Source organism: Clytia hemisphaerica, unplaced genomic scaffold, assembly GCF_902728285.1.
Source record: "Clytia hemisphaerica strain Z4C2 unplaced genomic scaffold, Clytia hemisphaerica genome assembly, whole genome shotgun sequence".
Lineage (NCBI taxonomy): Eukaryota > Metazoa > Cnidaria > Hydrozoa > Leptothecata > Clytiidae > Clytia > Clytia hemisphaerica.
In genome coordinates, this window is record NW_027104209.1 from 517,977 (window position 1) to 537,137 (window position 19,161).

The following is a 19,161-nucleotide window of genomic DNA, read 5'->3' on the forward strand; positions in this document are numbered from 1 at the left end:
GTTAGTGAGGGCTGTACCGAGAAATATTGCCCGAGGTCAAGTAACGACCGAGCTTGCGAGGTTGTTACGTTGACCGAGGGCAATATTTTCAGTACAGCCCGAAAAAAAGGTCATTATTGTATTTGTTAACCGTTTCCTTCAGCTTCGATTGATTTTTAGCGCTTTATCTACGAAAAATAGCGAAATAAAGCGGAAAAAAACAAGGGAAAAGACATGAAAATTGTTTTATTTTCTGACGTCAGAAACAAAAAATGAGAAAAATGATGTCAACGCATTGTTCATTTTCCTTTGAAATGAAAAAGTGACGTCACAATGAATTTTCCTAACTCCGGGCAATGTAGGCCCGTCGTCATGCGAAAAGAACTTAGAATTTGAGTTATAAAATAATACATGTCTGACATGCCCACACATGACTTAGGGGAGACGTATAAAATAGAAATAGAGACAACCTTCATTATAAAAGTTAAAACATTCGAATTCGAATGGCATGTCAGACATGCATTCTGAAACTTTATATCAAAATCTTCAATCTTCGCTGTTTTGAATGTATACTAGTAGTTACAAAGTGCGTCAAGGTGTATTACAAAGTGCGTCAGGTATTACAAAGTGTGGCGTTTATCACAAAGTGCGTTTAGTACATGGCCTCCAGACTCCTCTGGCTCGGACATCAGGTCTAGCGTCGCCTCTACACGTCTCTAGCAAGGCAACTGTCGGTTTCTCCTGCTATTGGTTGTAGTTGTGGTTACGTCAGCATGTACTTTTGCAAGGAGTATTCAGCTTCAATTGCTAGATTCAATCCTTCGTCAAAAATAGGGCGCATATTTTGAGGCTTCCCTTCTTCTTGTCTGAGAAAGGTTGCAGAGATTCGCTACTCTAGATATACAAGTATATAAGGTGTCCTAGCTATATAAGTGTCCTTGCTTCTAGCCCTTCGGGCTTATTATACTTCATTGGTGTTTACTCACGAAACTGTCTAACTTTCCGAAGCTTATTTTTCAACTACCAGGATGAATCTGATGAATCCTGTTCTTTTTCCGCTAGAAAAGTGGCAAAGGAATCTTAGTGCAGAAATAGGAAACTTATACAAACGACCAAGGATACAAACGACGCACGGTACCCCCGCCCCCAATGTCTCGAATGTCAATTGAATTGTTCTTTATTCTATTGATTATTGTGGGGGCGTACGAGTCTACGAGGGTCCTGGACACCGAAATACCGACACATTTTTTACGAAATACCGACACCGACATTTTTTCAAGCTGTCGACGAAAGATGAATAGTATTTCCAAGTAGATAAAAATGTTATATAACATTTTGCTTATTATCAAGCTTTTTTTTCAAAATTCTAATATGACATGTCACATAAGGAGGGATTTCTGAGAAATAACCCTTGATTTTAGCACCGTTTCCTCGACGTTTTGAGAAAAATTACCGTATCACCGATTGAAAATTTAACATTTTCCGTCACCGAAAAGCATCTCAAACACCGAAATACCGACACATTTTTTGTTAATCACCGAAATACCGACGCAAAAAAAGGTCAATACCGACACACCGACAATTTGGTACGCCCCTCCCATTATGGTGCCCCTGGTCTGCCCTGGTGCATGGAGAGTGTATTGCTAAAACAATTCAGAAATATATAGATCAATGAAGTAAGCTAGCTGTACTACGAAGCCATAAGCGTGAGATCACTGGATACACTCTTTGGTGTATGGTACAAGGAAGCTAGGGCGGTTTGCATAACCGCCAACATTCGATCAGGCGTGTTCGGTAGTCTCAAGGCCTATAATTTGCCGAACGAAGTGGGCGAAGCTTGACAATCAAAACAAAATTGAAAGTGGATTCAAAATGGAGGAAAATTATGAAGAAAATGTTTAAAAATGTTCCTTTTTATGGTGAATTAACTACAAGTTTGCTTCTAATTTCGATATACTTTACTACCAGGCTACTTCTTGTTTCGGTTTATTTTTTGGAACGATCTTTTTATATTTCTTTTGTTTTACACATTTTGCTTTTTATACAAAATTCTGTCTTCACAAAAATTGTCATTGTCAAAAATTGGGCCATTCTCCAGAATTTGTCTGTAACAGGGGGCAGATAAGATGGAATTTTTGAAGGCAAAAGTTTTCTCCAAAATTCAAAATTTCCATCCGCCATCTTGAATTGTGTATACGAAAATACAGGAATGAGAAAGCAGTGGTTGGATTTAGTTGGAAAGTATGGAAAACATATATGCAAAAAGAAAGTATCAATATAAAACTTAAATACATAATTGGCATTATATTAAAGAGTGGATTTATGACGATACATTTCGCGAAAGCACTTGAATTTTCATCAGAATTTCTGACCATTACTGGAGAAATAGATTATTTTCAAGGCTAGAAAAAACTGAAAAATGTATGTCGTACGGTACCAATCGAACATTCCATTGTGATCAAAGCAGTGTAGCTCTAAAGCTTTAAAACAGCATCTAATAACATGAAAACCAGAATATGATTCTTCAATGGGAATCAAAACTATAAAGTGCACTTACAAACATCAATTTGTCAGATCTAACAAAATCAATAACCGCACTGTCATCATTGACAATAAAACAAACAATTTTCTGTCAAGAGCCTTGTAAACATTCCAACAACTTCCAGCGTAATGATCTTTCACTGCTCAGTCTACCATTTTTAGCGCAGTCCGAGGATTGAGCCAAGAACACTCCCCGAGCTCCCGTGTGAAAAACTTCAATCTGTCAATCATTTTCTCAAGCGAAGAGTACGCGAAGGGATTCTGGCTTTACGATAGTGCCGCGGATCATCAATAGATAGTATTCAATTATCATTATCCCTTTATTTTCATTCCTAGAACTTTTACAAAAAAAAAGGAAAAATAGAAAAGTTGTATTTTTTACTGCTCTATTCACATACTGAATTCGAAAGATTTTCTATGTGGCAATTTTTTGCAAACTTCAAAAAACTGGTTTTCGTCCCGGGACTGCGGGACTTTGGCTTAAGTGCTTGAGTGCAGCATAGGGTACAAAGTCCAAATATGCGTTTCCCGTAATTTTGTATGAAGAGTTAGGTCTATACTGCAAAGTACTGTATATTAATCTAAAAATCATAGTCCGTATAAAAAACCCTGGTCTAGAAGCCTTTTGTTTCTTTCCATTGTCTCTTACTTGAACTTGCGTTGATAAATTAGTTTGTTTTGCTCACTTTTTGATCTTGTGATTAAATCTTAAACCAATCCCAAAAGGAGTACTTAGTAACGTGATCAAAAACTGAGCAAATCGTCCTTTGATAATAACAAAGGAAAAAGCTAACAAAAAGTTAAAACAATAAGCTTCCAGACCAGTGTTTTTTATAATGACAATGTTCTAATGTCGACATCCCTCTTTTCTAATTTTGACACCCTTCTTTGGAGATTCGAATGATAGGAATGTCGGAATGTCTTTGCTTAACGTTCAGAATCTTTCTTCTATGAGTGATTCCAACCTTCCTATTAAAATTTCTATCTCTAGGAAGGATGTCAGAATTAGAGGACGGATGTGGAAATTAGACCAACTTACTGTAATCGGTATAATGATCGATGATAATCGAAGGTGGTCAGTGTGACCACCGATTGATTTTATCGGTGATCAGATACTCACTCAACTCCAGATTATGGCATTTTCTTCAACCATTTTAAATTTGTTCAATCATTTCGATTACTTTTCGATTACCTTCCTGTAGTAGTGCGTCAAAATAATCTGAAATCGAGTTTATCTCGCCCAACTAAAACACACAATTCATCCGCATAAACCTCTTTCGTTTTCTCCGACCAATCAGAATGCGCGATATGAGTAAGTCGAGGAAACCCAGGGCGAAGGCACACAACATGGCAGGGAAAATAGCTGAGAAATGAGGGGGGGTCAATCTTATGGCAGGTGCTTCTTTTTGTGCTTTGGTTTTAGGTCAAGGTTTTATATGATAGTAATTGGTTATCGAAGTACCGTCAACTGCTCTAACTTGGGATGATTGGTCGAAACATGGGACTGTTGATATCTGGCCTGTATTTTCACTTACTGTTAAATCTCTTTGACAACAAAATTGTTTTGATAACTCCACCAAGTTTATCAATCATACTTTCTGTCATAACGTGTCAGGATAACTTTCACTGATAGCGCACCCTTTTTAACTTTTTTTTTTTCATTTAAAATGGCCGATTGGAGAATTAGAGAACGCTCACTGCCTTAACGCCTATCGCCTGATGGGATTAACAAATAACAAGTGTGTAACTTACCGGACGAGTGACGTCAAACGTTCCATCGTTTTGCCACTAATTTGTTCTTCTTCGTTGCATACACTTGTGTGTGTTCAACTACGGATTTTTTTCATATTTCGATTTAAAAACCTACTCAGTGCGAAAGAGAAATTGTGTATTTTTTAATACGCCGTTCATTTACTCAAATCAAATGACTTTGGAGGTTCGGTGAATTGCCGTCCCATGTTTTGTCAGATAGTCCCAGAGTTAGAGCAGTTGACGGTATAAATCAATTGGTTATCAAAGTTATTGGAAGTAATCAATAACAATACAGTACTCGAACGGTTATCAAGTCTTCGAAGGGTTGTTAAGAAAATGATCCAATACTCACAATTTTTTTGAAATTTTGATACTCGAAATTCGATTGTTAATTGATAAGTGGTTGTTCGATTACTTCTATCATTATCGATTACTTCGATAATCAAATTTATTGATTAGTACCGCAAAGTTCTAAATTTATAGAGCTTGATGCAGGTTGCTTAGTCTGATACATGATGTGCTTTAAGCTTTTCCAAGCAAAATAAATTTAATATCTGAAAAAGTATTGTTGCTATTGTTTTCGAAAACTCACAAAGCCTCTGATTGGTCAAGCATTGAAATCATATTGTAATGTCACGTGACCTAGGTAGGATTTCCTACCTAACCACGGCACACTTTTCAGCAAAAGTATGACATTTAGCCCTTCGGGCTTCATAAATCTATGGTTTTACCTTGAAATCAGGTAACTTGCATTGGTGGAGGCTAACAGGTATATGAATGACCTTAAAAAAACTGATTTACAAAATTTACAGATTGTAAAATGTACTGAGGTCTAGTAACTTCCAGCAGTGGAGGCTAACATGCATAGCCCTCAAATAAATGACCAGAAATGACCTGCCTGTTCATTAAAATACAAAGTTAAATCAAAACAAACCTGATTTACAAAATTTGCAGGTGGTAAAATGTATATCTCCTAATCATAAGTGATATCATGCATAATTATGTTTAATATCATTATTATTGGTTTTGGCCTAAAATGATTTTGAAATTTTCATAAAAATTGGGCCATTGGTATTTAGCTTAGGCCTTCAATACTGTGAATGGGTCCAGAATTTTTCTGGGCAGCCCTTCTAATATTTATTAATCTATAGAGCATGTCAGGTACATTTTTTTCAAATATCATACATCAAGCTGTTTATTCTCTTGTTCTTTTCGGCTCACTTTCCATTACACATACTTTTTGACAGTTTTCATTTTGGGGAAATATTTTCATTTTAGTTGATCAGACCAAAAATGGGTAAAACATACAGTAAACAACATGTGGAGTTTTGCCAAAGAAGTCGAATTGAATTCATTTTGCCCTATTTCGGGTATGCGAAATGAAACTCAATGTGTAACTGACCCCTTCATAAAGCCAAAATAAGTTTTTGACAATATTACTAATATATATTGCCGCATTGCCTTGATATTTTTGATCCAGCACTTTCAGAAATCCTTTAGGAAAAAACACTTTTATTGAGCTATATGCAAAAGTTAAGGAACAATGGGAAGGGTACATGTTATGTAAAATATCTCTGGTACTTGCCTTAACTCTCCTGAATGTGAATGAACAATTTGACCCTTTTGGTCTCCTTTATCTACAAGATAATGTTTTACTAATCTGAAATATCTTGTTGGCTTGAAAACATAGGTCAAAATCATGTCATCCGACAAATCGTCAAAATATTAAATTAACTAAATGTATCATTCTTAAATTGTAAACTTTGTAATTTATTAATTTCATTTAGGTTACTAAATAAAAATGGCTAAGCAAGGCTGTGTGACGGTCAGTTGTGTCAAAACATGGTTCCTTGTATTTACAGCTGTTTTGCTGGTAAGAAAATAAGACTTGGCTATATAATTCAACTCTTCTCAAACAATTTCAGTTTGTATATAAGGCAGAAAGGGGAGCTTGCATCAGCCTACACAGGATATTTCGTGGTGTCTATCATAATGTAAATAAAGCCTGGTATACACAGGGACTAGGTTGTTGTTGGTTATTGCCGTACTAGAAATTGTCAGACTTCTGTCGCCATTGAGTAAAGGGCTACTTATAGCAATATACTGACGGACAATTTTCTTTCTGTTAACAATCTCGCTATATTGTTGGAATATTGCAAATGGAGCTGATAATATATAGTGAACATCTTCTCAATGTATTGCCGGCAATCAGCAATATATTGTCAATATATTGCGTGACAATGTATTGTGTAGTGTATGTAGCCCTTAACGTTTTATGTATTTTATCATAGTTATTTGCCATTGGAATCTTTGGCTTTGGTGTTTGGTTTTTGGTGACGCAGAACCACTATGAGCCCATTCTTGGTAGTATGACTTACATTACAACTCTGGGTTTGATGTTGGCTGCAGGTCTCTTTTCAATGTTTGTCTGTATCTTTGGTATCATTGGTGCAGTACGTGAAAGCAGGTTCATGGTTCTCGGAGTAAGTGTCATCAAAATATTATTTTTTGAAAACTTCCTTTGGAAATGAAAACTCTTATTTCTGGGTTTAAAATTACTTTTGAAATCACACACTACTTTAATGGAGAGCCATTTGCTTAAGGCTGGTCTCCACTTGCGCACGCTTCGATCGCACTTTTTCTAGCAAAGCTTCCACACTATTGGTCAAAAGAAAAATGAAGCAACTCCATTGGCGCGGTCTGACGTAACGGTTGAAAAAAGTTGAAATGTTCAACTTTTTTTTCAAGCGCGGGTGCTACATTTTTATGACGTAATCTTTTTTCCAAACAAAAAGGATTGAAGCCAAAAAGTGCGATTGCAGCGCGCGCAAGTGGAGACCGGCCTTTAGGCTTTTCGAATGAAATTTTCAATAAAATGAATCATAATATTGATTGATGACATAATTTCTTTCTTCAGTTCTTTCTGATGATTATCATTGTTTGTTTGTTGGAGATTGTTGGTGGAATCCTTGCTTATGTTTACCGGAAAGATGTAAGTTTCGGCTCCCCAACATGTTAAAAACTCTGTACATTTGAAATTCATCAATTCAACTTTTGCTAAATAATTACTGTTAATTGCTTATTCGTTATTAAAAAGAGCACTGCATTATGATAAATCTTTATTTTGAAAATAGCTAGCCATCACTATGGCTTTTCACTTTTCGACTTTTTTTGTATATCATTTTTAACTTTTGCAAATATTCTAACAAAAATTACACTTTTCTCGTACTTTTGTTCTTCAGGTCCAGGAAGAGATCACACGTAATCTGAACATTGAAATGGTTTCAAATTACGGAAAACCAGGGAATGAGAAGAAGACAGATGCCATCGACATGCTACAAAAATCAGTTAGTAAATATATTTTGATCATAAGAGCTACTTAGACTACACAATATATTGACAAACAATATTCAACAATATGGTTTGCGGTACTCGATTATAAAAGGGAATTTTCTTTCTGTAAACAATATATATTGCAAATGGAGCTGACAATATATTGCGAACATCTTTTCAATGTATTGCCGAAATTCAGCAATATATTAAGATACTAAGTTTTCTAAAAGCTTTTATCTAAGATTGATTGTTTAAGCTTTTTAATATTAAAGGGCTTTTACAATAACCTGGCTAATATAATAATATCTGGCTGTTTTTGTAAGGTTCTAAACCAAAGATTTCTCCCTAAAAACTTACATGGAACTTTACTTTGCGACCTAAAGGCTGAAGGTGCCTGTCAAACTACAACTGTTTTCAAATTGATTTTGATGTGCACACTGATTTTAGACTGCAGGTAAAAAAAGGAAATGTTAGTGGGATGGAGCCAATCATTGAAATTAAAGCCCTGAAGATGTAAAAAAGATATTTCAAAAAAATACTTGACCACACCCAAACCACTAGATTCAATCCATCATCATAGTTGTATGTGGCGAAGGTTTCACATACTTTTGCCTGTGAAACTGAGCTCTTTGGAATACTGCCCTATCAATGGATATTGTTTTTAGTAACAAGCTAACATTGGATAGATCTTTTAGTTGTGCTAAGTATCATGCGCGAGTGTTGAACTAATAAAATAACAATTTGCATTGTTTATCTCCATAGTATCAATGCTGTGGGGACGCCGACTACCAAGTATGGAAACGAACTGAATGGCACAAACAGGATCCTCCCAAAACCAAACCCAATGTACCGGATGACCAACAAATGAAAGTTCCGGATTCTTGTTGTATTACAGCGGATCAGAAGGATTGCGGACATCGCATACATCCGTCGAATATTTGGAGGAATGATCTTAAGGTATCATCAAGGTCTTCTATATATTAATAGTGGTAGTCTGTATGTCGTTTTGTCTTTCTTTCTGTCTGTGCTACTTTCGTTTTCGTACGCAATGTTTTTGTTCTTTTAAAAGATGACTTTTGCTTCTTGCTCCACAAATGTGTTAAATCAGATTCGCGCCGTTTTATAAAGACTTTGTTTTGATTGATAGATTAGACTTTTTCTTTTTTTTCTTTCTTTTCTTTTGTTTTATGTTTTCGAATGTAAAGTAATTAACGACCTTATTTGATTTCAGACATTCGAATTCTTTTCAAAACAAAAGAAAATCTTTTAAAAAGAATCTGTTATGTTAAAGAAAAGAACAAATATAAAATCAAACATCAAACATAAGAATCACAAGACAAGTTTGTTAGAAAAACAGCAAAATTAAAAATACATTCAAAAGAATTCAATTTTTGTGAATTTCAATTCACTTTTTGGAACTAATTTGACCAAATTTCTATCTATTTGGGGGCAAAAAGTTGAAATTTTCCTATTTTTCCGATTCTTAGTGGGACTGAAGTTTGATTTTCCGATTTTTCAAACTGCCATGTTTTAAAAAAGGCACCTTTAAGGCCGGCACATACCCATACCCTTCTCTTGCCTAAGTACCCCCCCCCTGGGCTGCCTGTTTTCGACGAATCTCGCGTGGCATGTCTATTATTTCAGTCCGCGTATCTTGACATCAAAGTTTTCCTAAACATCAAGAACTACGGCAAATATATCACGAGCGAAGCGAGAAAAAAAATCTAATTCCAGAGCCGTCACGGACGTCGCTGGTCGCCGGTATGGTGTAATTTGGGAATGACGCCATTTCTGCTTTTAGATCATTTTTGCCACAAAAATCTTTTTCAAAATATGGTTAAAAGATACGTCACCCGGGAGGGATAGAGTCAAACTTTGAAGAGAATTCTTCCCTTTAATTTTGATTTCATCGTGTTTAAGCCACCTTCCCAACTTCCAAAGGACTTTAAATGCGTTCAGCAAACAGCTAAACCGGCGTGCGACGCCGGGTACCGGCTAGTTTTTATTATTAGTTTAACAAGTTTTTTATTCGCGATAAGAAAGTCTGCACCATTGAGTTTAAATCCGAAAGTCCTATAAAAGAAAATTTGTCAAGCAAGAAAAATTGAAGCCTAAAGCTTTGCGCTGCTTTTAGAGGTGCAGTAGTGTAGTGGTCATCGTTCTTGACTTCCGTGCTGGAGGTCAGGGTTCGATTCCCACTCGGTGCTGCGATTCACTTGGCAAGTGAATGTACCTTGGCCTCGGTCAACCCATACCATGTGAGGGGAATATGGTACCATCACTCTGATACAAGAGTATGGGGAGATATGCTGGGCATTGAATGTGGTGTAGTGATGGTACTCATATGTTCAGTACCTGCGAGAACGCAAGGTTTTCCCGTACAGTGCGAGTATCATCGATACAGCACGGCTCTGATGTGTCGCGAGCACAGAGTAAAATGTCTGGTAAGCGCTGTGATTTCCCTATCTAGGGGTAGGAAAATATCCCGGGATAGGGCCCGGTCCGATGATATCGGAGGGTCGGCTTCTCTCTCTCTCTATCTTATCGTACTGTTGCTTTCTGTAGCCCATTGGTTGTATCCCGCAGTTGATTGGATTCTTGGAGAACCATCTCATTAAAATTGGAATCGCTTGTCTTGTCTCTGGTCTGGCTCAGGTAAGTTGAAAACTTTCTCAGAAATTAGCTTCTAAGAGCAAAGAGCTATTAACCATCATATCAGAACGTTTAAATGATACCTTTAAACATTTTAATAGTAGCCAACCATTTCGAAAACAAAAGCTTTTACTGCACGAGAACGAAAATCAAGATTACAGAAACGCCATTGGCGTTTTATTACTTGAACTAGAGACATAAGTGAAACTTTCTATTCATGATATATACCGGGTGCGCCACAAAAAAGTTTCTCTCTTTGAAACTAATTTTCTCGAAATCTAAAAATTTTAAAAGAACCATTCCTTTTTCATTGAAAAGAAGAAAGATAAACTTAAATTTTGATGGGTCATTTGCTAAATTCGATTCATTAGATCAAAAGTTATGCTCAATTGAATGAAAAAGTTACTTTCAGAAAGTGCTCGAAATCGTTAAAAATCGACCTATCAAATTTTCATTTTAAAATTGGCAATCACAATAGCCTTTACATGATTAAGAGCATTTTTCAGTAACTAAACACATAAATTTTGAAACTGAAGGGTCGAAAGGGTTTTAAATCTTCATCAAAATCACTTTAATTTACTTTTACCGAAATTTTCCTCAGATTTTTGGTTCTATACTGGATAAAGTCTATGTAAGGCTGGATCTACCTTGAAACCCGTATTTGCTGTATTTTTAAGAATTTTACCCGATTTTTTGGCCTTTTTCGACGAATTTTCTTCATTTCATTGAAATTCAACCTTCCTTTATACAACAAAAGGTCATTTAGACAGCTAATTATAATTTTTAATGACTGAAACGAAAATACTGATGTATCATGTAATTATGCTTCTGTTTGATTTGATAGGTCGACTTTAAACATTTTCGGGCAGTTTCTGAAAGTAACTTTTCTATTCAATTGAGCATAACTTTTGATCTAATAGATCAAATTTAATAAATAACCCATCAAAATTTAAGTCTATCTTTCTTCTTTCCAATCAAATAGGAATTGGTTCTTTTAAATTTTTTAGATTTCGAGAGAATTAGTTTCAAAGAGAGAAACTTTTTTGTGGCGCACCCGGTATGACGTAATGTTTTCTACGGAAACAATCCGGTTTTTTTTAATTTTAAACATTTTTTCTGTAACTCAAATCTTTCAAATTTGCCACTGCTGGCAAAAACCGGGATGTTTCAGTGGAAAATATTACGTCATGAATATCGTCATGAAGTGTGTAAACTTTGGAGATCTTTTTCTTCAAAATATCTTGATGATTGTTTTCTTTTTTCAGATTATCTGTATCGTTCTTTCCATGTGGCTGTACCGTTTGATCGTCGAGTTCCGTTAAACGGAAATACCAAAAACCTGGAAAAGATCACGAGTCCACGACATCATGGTAGTTTACAAGTTTCGATGAAATTTTTGAATGATAATGAAAGTATTTGGTGAAGAATAGCTTGAATGAAATCATAAAGGAAAGTGTAGATTCAAAGTTTAATGAGAAAACTAGCTTTGGAACACTTTAGAATATTCTATCTACAGATTTTAATAGATGAATATACATATCTGTCAAAAGACAGTTTATTATATTTATGTAGTTGCATATAGAGGAACAAAATATTTTTAATGTGACACAAATTTTAAAAGAGAATCTTGTTCCGCCATTCAAGGAAGACCATTTTGCATTTTGTAGGATTTAGTCATAGTTTTGAAACCCTTTTTCATTTGTTTTATTTGTTCATTTTTTAAGATATTTTTTTCTCTTTTTATTGGCTCCTAAGCTTGTGGTTCTTTCCGTCGTAATTGCACTAGGAGACTTCCGAGTTGCTAGGCTATATAAAATCTCGTCTATTGGAACACCCAGTCCCCATGTCTACCTTTGAAAAAAGCCACTGGAAGCTTTAAATAACTATAGCCTTTTTATATCTTTTAATTTTTTATATTAGTAATTTTTGTTTTTTAGAATTTTTTCTCCATCTTCCCCTTTTTTAGATTGTACTATCAGTAGAGACGAGCTCCTTTTAGACTTTTTACTGAGAGATTTTAGAGATGGAAAATGTCTTCCCCTTTTCGAAGGCCAGCTTCCTTTCTCGAGTACTTTTGGCTGTATATAAAGTGAAGCAATGAATGTTTTCTTTTTCACTGAGGAAGATTTATTCATTTATCTGAAGAAGGCTGGTGAAAATCAAATAGGAAAATTACTTCCCAGAATCAAGGTTAGTTGTGTCGTTTTTTAATGATTTCTCTGATCTGATCTTCTAATTTGAAAAGTGCTTTGTTTCTAAATTGCCCTAGAATACACCCTTATTATTTTAAGAATTTTTTTATCTCAAAGATTTTATTGGTTTTTGTATAATAATACCCAATACTCTTTATTTGTTTACTTTTTTATTTATTTGTTTTTATCTCTGTTTTTTTATTTACTTCACTTTTTGTTGCTTAATTTTTTGTTGTTTTTGAATTTTGAAAATGTTTAACAAATTTATTATAGTAAGCAGTTAGTGAATACCAAAAATATATTTTCCATCTTCTTTCAAATTTTCACAGTCTCTGTTATGATTGATTGGTACCCAGTTAGTAAGTTTAACTAAAAAATATATTTAATTTAGGTAGTCAGAGTTTCATGGTGCTCAGGCACCAATCTTCAGAAAATGTATTCAACATTTTACTGATTTTTGCGATAAGCAATAATTTCTTCAATTCAAACTTTCAAGATTTTGAAATTTATCACAGGCTTGTTAGCGGATTTTCATTTTCTCGTTATTCATTCATTTTTTTCAATAAAGTTGTGAAAAAGGTGTTAATTTTTATGAAAATGAAAAAAATAGAGATAGATAGAGATTCACGATGTTGAGAAACGAAATTAAAAGGTTTTCAGTCTTATCAGTTGCTATAATATGGAAATGTTTTATTCAGGGTTATCTCTTATTCTTTCTAGCTAAGATTGATCATAGTTTTGAACCACACCATTATAACACTGATAAGATATCTTTTATATAGCTTAGTTGATAAAATGGCAATAGATGACAAGTTTGGGATTTATGTACTTCAAACGAGGCATTCTTAAGTTGTGTGGCCAGATTTTTAAATAATTTCATGAATACATATCTCAACATGTTATCCGAGCTGTATGCTTCTTTTAATTATTTTCCTGTTCCTTGTTTCGTACATGGAGACCAGGTGGCAAACAGGCAGGCAGAAATATTAAAAAAAGTGTATTGCTTGCAGCTCTAAGCTACATGTAATTGATAGTAATTAGTTGGTAGGTTCATTTTCTTTAATGACATACTTCTATAATTATCATAAAAGTTTTTACTTATGACTTAGATATTGTGTCTTGTAAAGTCTATTTAAAAAAAAATTGGCACTTCGCACATTTCGATACATTGTTTCTGACTTCTACTTGGGTTTTTTTTTACTTGATTCGATTGGGATAAAATATAAATACCTTACAAGAATGTTTTGTGTCTTGACAGGAAAATTCCCATTCGCATATTTTTATATTGACGTCTTGGAGTGATGATTGGAAAACCATAAATTTAATTGACGAAACGATTGACATTGATATCATAGTTTTGTATCGATAATAAGTATAGTAGTCTAATACGTTGATCTTTTTGGTTAGTTATCAAGTTCTAGACTAATGGAGATTGTATTTTAACTGCTAAAAAACCGTCTAGAAGAAAATTTGCTTGAGGTATCAGATGTTTTTGAAGAGAGCTCAAACTCGTATAGAATATTGAGGAAGTAAATAGAACTATGGCTTCCAAGGTAACAGCAATTTGTTATCTTGCTGAAAATGCATCAGGCTTTGTATTGAAATTATTTCTACGTCGACAATAATTTTTCCCTTGGGAAATAATTAATTAATTAAAGTTGATTTAATTAAAGAACCCGATCATCTCGAAAATATCTGCAAGTAAAGAAGTATGTACAACGTTGATTGAAACAGTGAAACACTTAAACTAAAGTTAGTGACTTATGAAATTGTTGAGCTGTACTGGAAAAGCTGAAGACATCATTTTGTTCAGTTTGTTGACATAGTAGATTGGTGAATGTCACAGTGAAAGAAAAACACAAGAGCAGAAACTTTCGGATGAGGATAATCTGTCGCGAAAATAAAACTTAATTATAGAGACTCTTGAAAAATATTCTCACAAGCTCTATTACAGATTACAGTCAAGATTTTTAAAGCTGTTGGGACTTTAGGTAGAAAATTTGATGTGATTTTCGTCCAAGACATTCTTTCACAACTTCAGTTTAGCTAGATGATGTTTGTATCTTTTTCACAGAATCTATATTGCTAGAATGGATATATTGCCATAAAGAGATATTGTTGTTAAAAATATTTTTCTAACATTCTTCTACTTGATTTAGTTCTCTTATGTGAATGAATAAGTTTGATTCTTTATTTTGCCGCGTATTTTGCCTCCCAATAGTTCAATAAATTGGCGTCAGTACGTCGCTCAAGTTTAAGTTTACCTTATTCTATTAGCCATTTTGTAAATACATTCCTTCAATACCTTTCTTTTTTGGATTTAAAAGCTTTTTTTTGAATTATATTATGCTATATACGAAGCATGTATGATTTATATCTTAGAATCAAAGGCGACATTTAATCTAACGTTTCATCTCTTTTACAGCACGATTGTAAAACACAAACAAGAGAAAGTTGTTTTTCGTAACATCCTCTATTCGTCTGAAACTCCTATCCAAAATGCCGGACACCGAACAAGATGTAACCACTGACAACAATAATAACAAAGAACAGTGTGGAAAAGTAGATTCTCCTCCACCCCCGCCCGTCATCGCTCCACGGAAAGATGACATGAAATCAACTTCAATGGCGAACTACCGGCAAGTCAAACGCATGAATAAGAAGAAATCCTCATCAAGATTAAACAGTCGATCTTCGAATGGTTCGATCAATATCGAAAACGCAAATTCATCGACCCAAGCATGAAGCATCTTACTATATTTTGAAAGTTTTATCAGATGATGGTGTATTGTGTATTGTGTTTAATACATACAACGACATACAAATGCTGCATAAAAAGATTGGATTCGAGTTTGCTAAGGTTGAGTGACTTATTGACAAAATTTATTGATTCTCCTTTAGTAAACTAGAACCCAATCTCCTGTCTCTAGTGTTAAGATATTTGAACCCCTAGATTTCCCATTAGGGATTCGATTCATCACAGTGGAAATTGATAATATTTAAAACTTTTGTTGTGCTTTTGTATATGAACCATGACGAATTAAGTTGTCACTTGTCTTCGATTCTCTCTACATATTTGTAAAAACGAAAAATTGTATATATTGATATGAAAGTAGAATAGTTTTTCTCAATAATTTTTTGTCCAAAAGACATGCATTACAAAAACCAAATTCTAGTTATGTATTACACCCCCTTCTCACAGAACCGATAGGATTTCTTCAGCCAATTATGGTATAAAAATTACATGCTGTAACTCGATTGGGATTCTTATTCTCATGTTATTTTATGGCAGGAGAGGCAGAAAATTCAATGGAGATCGAAATATTGCACAATATTTGGCAGTAAGGATTAGTTTATTTCAAGGGGACATAAATGGGAGTATAATTTTTCACTTCGGACAATATTTTGGCCAAATTTTTCCAGTGCGAGAGGATCTCACCGGGTCTGTGAGAAAGGGGTGTTGTATTTCTCGACCTTGAAATCATCACCACGAGTGGAATGTCAGAATCTCAAACAGTTTGGCAGAAAAGTTGTTTCAATTGCAGCAACAAGATTTGTTTGTTTTCTTCAATAAATGTTGAATCACTTGATCACCAACTAAACAAGAATTGAACAACACTTCAATCATGTTAGCGTCTGTCTTCTTATTTGGTTCGTTTTGTGTTCGAGTATAGTTGGCAACTTTGTAGACACGTGGACAATTCAATTGTTCGAATTCTTGTATACGTTGGTTAAGATGTTGAGGATCTTTAAGAGTGTCCAAATGAGTGAGGACAATGATGGGTGACGAGCCTAGAAAACATAAAGTTTATGAATTTAACACCCCTGTATCACACCTGGGAGTGACTAGAATAAAAGGAAATGGAAGAAAAAGTTCTTTCACGTGGAACAAGAAGATAGTGAGATCCCTTGCTTTTGCATGGATGACATCGATAATAATTGATTAGATGCATTGATTTTAGTTTTAGTTATTTACAAAAGACATGGCTAGTATCCAGGCTTTAAAGGTTTTGTTTTTAAATAAGAGTTATATCGTTTGCTTACTCATCAATAGACCCCAGACCTTTTCATAAATTACGTTACGAACATCACTTGCCTCGTTTTAAAATTATTACCATGGTGATTAACTCCCAGCGGATTTTATTAAAACTACTTCTTAATCATAGAAAATCATTTAATGTCTCAAGAGACATAATCACCATGGTAATTGTTTGAATACGAGGCAAGTGGTGACTTCAAAAATCAATGGTGAAAACTAACCAGAAATCAGAGTGATTGCTGAAATGAGTGCTTTGTAATGTAATTGGTTGAAATCCTGGGCCAAACTGTAAAATGAATGAGTCAATTCTTTTAAACTATGAACTCTTCCCTGAGCATAGAATCAGGAAATTCAAGAACTTTTCTTTTGAATCAAACTGAAAATACCTTAAGAACAATGAGACGAAGAACAATCTCGGACAGTATACAATGTCATTTCAAACTTAATTACAATCGTGGACAAAATATTTGAGACAAAGGGAATTTCCCTGTAATATCTTAAACATCACAAAATTAATGACTTTTTAAGCGCGTTAAACTACAGTTGGAAAGTAGAGTTTGAACTCTGCTAAGGATCTCAGGATTTAAAAGCTCAAATTTGCTCCAATAAGGCTTGGAATATAGCCTAGAAGCCAACAAACCCCTCCAAAATCTAAATATTCAATGAAAGAAAGTTGATGTGCTAAAATAGCAATTCTCGCCCGAACTTTAAATATTTTGAAAAAATGTTAAAATACAGTAAAATCTCAATATATTTCGACCATGATTGTAGAAAATGAGCTTAGCAATGCTGTTTTGACGCTTAAGAAATCTTACCTGTTGATAATGACGGGGGTTTGCACACGATTTCGAAAGAGTTTCCATTTACAACAAGATTCAAAACAATCTTTGAATTTTTGTTTGAATCCGATTTTCCAATGATCGGGTACTATAGAACCGTTTTCACGAAATCCCTCTGTAAAGAGAACAATGAAAAGTTCAGTGACAGACACATTAAATCAAGGTATGTAAAAAATTCGAAGATAACAGTTCACAGTTGAATATATTTTGAGTCACCTTACCTGACAATGACTTAACACTACACACCCCTGTAACATAGACTCTGTGATTAATATTTATGGGATAACAATTTAATGTGGAGATGAGATTTTAGGGTACACATTTTTCTATAAGAACAAACTATATAAGAACATAAGGCTTCGACAGTCAAAATGTTAAAAACAAGTTAAGAACATTTTAAGGCTTTATGGACACAAAAACACTCGATTTCTTAGGAAATTGGGTAAAAATACTCAAAAATTGATTAAAATAAGAACATGTTAAGAACATTTTTGGGCTCGAAACCCAAAAAGTTAAGAACATCCAAAGGCTTCAACAATTTTGGATGTTCTTATAAAAAAAACGTGTTGTTTTATCTTTCCACCAAGTTTGTTGTACAGAACTGTTAATTCAGAAAGTAAACGTGCAATTTTCTTACCAAGCTGCTTGACAATTTCCTTGATTGAATTTTTACTGAAATCAGTTGCTCGATTATCCAATACACTAATTGTCTCTGTTAATCTCAACTCTACTCTTTCGTTGGTTGCTCCTTCTAAAGCATCACCGGTGGAGCGCCGCTCGGCTGAATATTCGATATAGCTCCCATTCATGGACGAGTATAGTGAATTTAAAAAGGCAGATTTTCCAGACCCTGCTTGTCCAAATAGTCCAATCGTAAGACAATTAGCTCCTAAAGATCGCATCTGCATTTGAAACTGACTTCGGAAATAAATTGGAACGGTATCTCCCAAATGATATCTATGAATGTATTTAAAATATTTTCGAGTCAGTTTATCAAATTGATCATATCTAGGGTGCTGATAGTTGTCTTTGGGAGAGACAGGCCCAGAGCTTGAATCATTTTCATCATTTTTTGATTCCGTTTCGGGTTTATCGGATTGTGGTCGCAGAGTCTCAATTTCTTCTTCGAAAATATCGATTTCTGCTGAGCCATCACTACGAGGATGTAAATCAACTTCTATACGTTTCACTTCTTCAATTTGTGGATATACACCATCTGCCTCCTGATTGGCTGATTCAATATTTGCTGACTCGTCATTTTCCAATGTAGTGTCTACTTCGTAATAGATAGACCCTTCTGAAGTGTTCATATCAATTTCTTGTGTTGAAGATGGTTCAAAATATTGCAGCCCATCAACTTGATCGTTTTCCATTATCTCCGTAGTATTTTGATCAGTTTTTTCACTCCGTGATAGCCTATTATCTTGTCCAGATTGCGTTATCTCCTTAATAACAGACTCATCTGTTCCACTAACACCATTATCTCCACCATCCATTACCTTTGTGCATCGATGTTCTTTATTTTGACTCGCTAACCCAGTTTTGACTTTATTCCCTGACTTGGTCTCACTTTCCCAAACAGTTTTCTCATAAAAGTCACGAATGGTCGTGACTTCAATTTTTTCTAACTGTTCGTTCGAACTATTGATTATAGACTTGAGCAGAATATCACACTTTTGGTCAGTGCTCGTATCCTCTTGATTCATTATACATCAATCTTTTGACATTTTGTTGAAACTAAAAAAAATAAATGAACAAAAAATGAACAATGTTTATTTCCTTTGATTGGGTAAGATTTGTCAGAATTCCATTTCAAACTTGCAGAAGGATTACA

The 19,161-nt window shown here is 34.5% G+C and overlaps 2 protein-coding genes across 2 annotated transcripts; one reads left to right on the top strand and one right to left on the bottom strand.

The window, feature by feature from the left end:
- Nucleotides 1–6,059: 6,059 nt before the first annotated feature.
- On the top strand, nt 6,060–12,769 carry LOC136815504 (CD151 antigen-like). The gene is made up of 7 exons (XM_067071961.1): nt 6,060–6,145; nt 6,564–6,755; nt 7,190–7,264; nt 7,515–7,619; nt 8,368–8,562; nt 10,171–10,260; nt 11,523–12,769. Exons 1-7 carry the CDS (start codon nt 6,074–6,076, stop codon nt 11,577–11,579), a joined length of 786 nt encoding a protein of 261 aa, XP_066928062.1. The 5' UTR covers nt 6,060–6,073; the 3' UTR covers nt 11,580–12,769.
- A 3,078-nt stretch (nt 12,770–15,847) lies between these two features.
- LOC136815505 (uncharacterized) lies at nt 15,848–19,071 on the bottom strand. The gene is made up of 4 exons (XM_067071962.1): nt 17,965–19,071; nt 17,304–17,442; nt 16,710–16,774; nt 15,848–16,241 (listed from the first exon to the last, which is right to left on the bottom strand). The coding sequence occupies exons 1-4, from the start codon at nt 19,031–19,033 to the stop codon at nt 15,985–15,987; spliced, it is 1,530 nt and encodes a 509-aa protein (XP_066928063.1). The 5' UTR covers nt 19,034–19,071; the 3' UTR covers nt 15,848–15,984.
- Nucleotides 19,072–19,161: the final 90 nt, after the last annotated feature.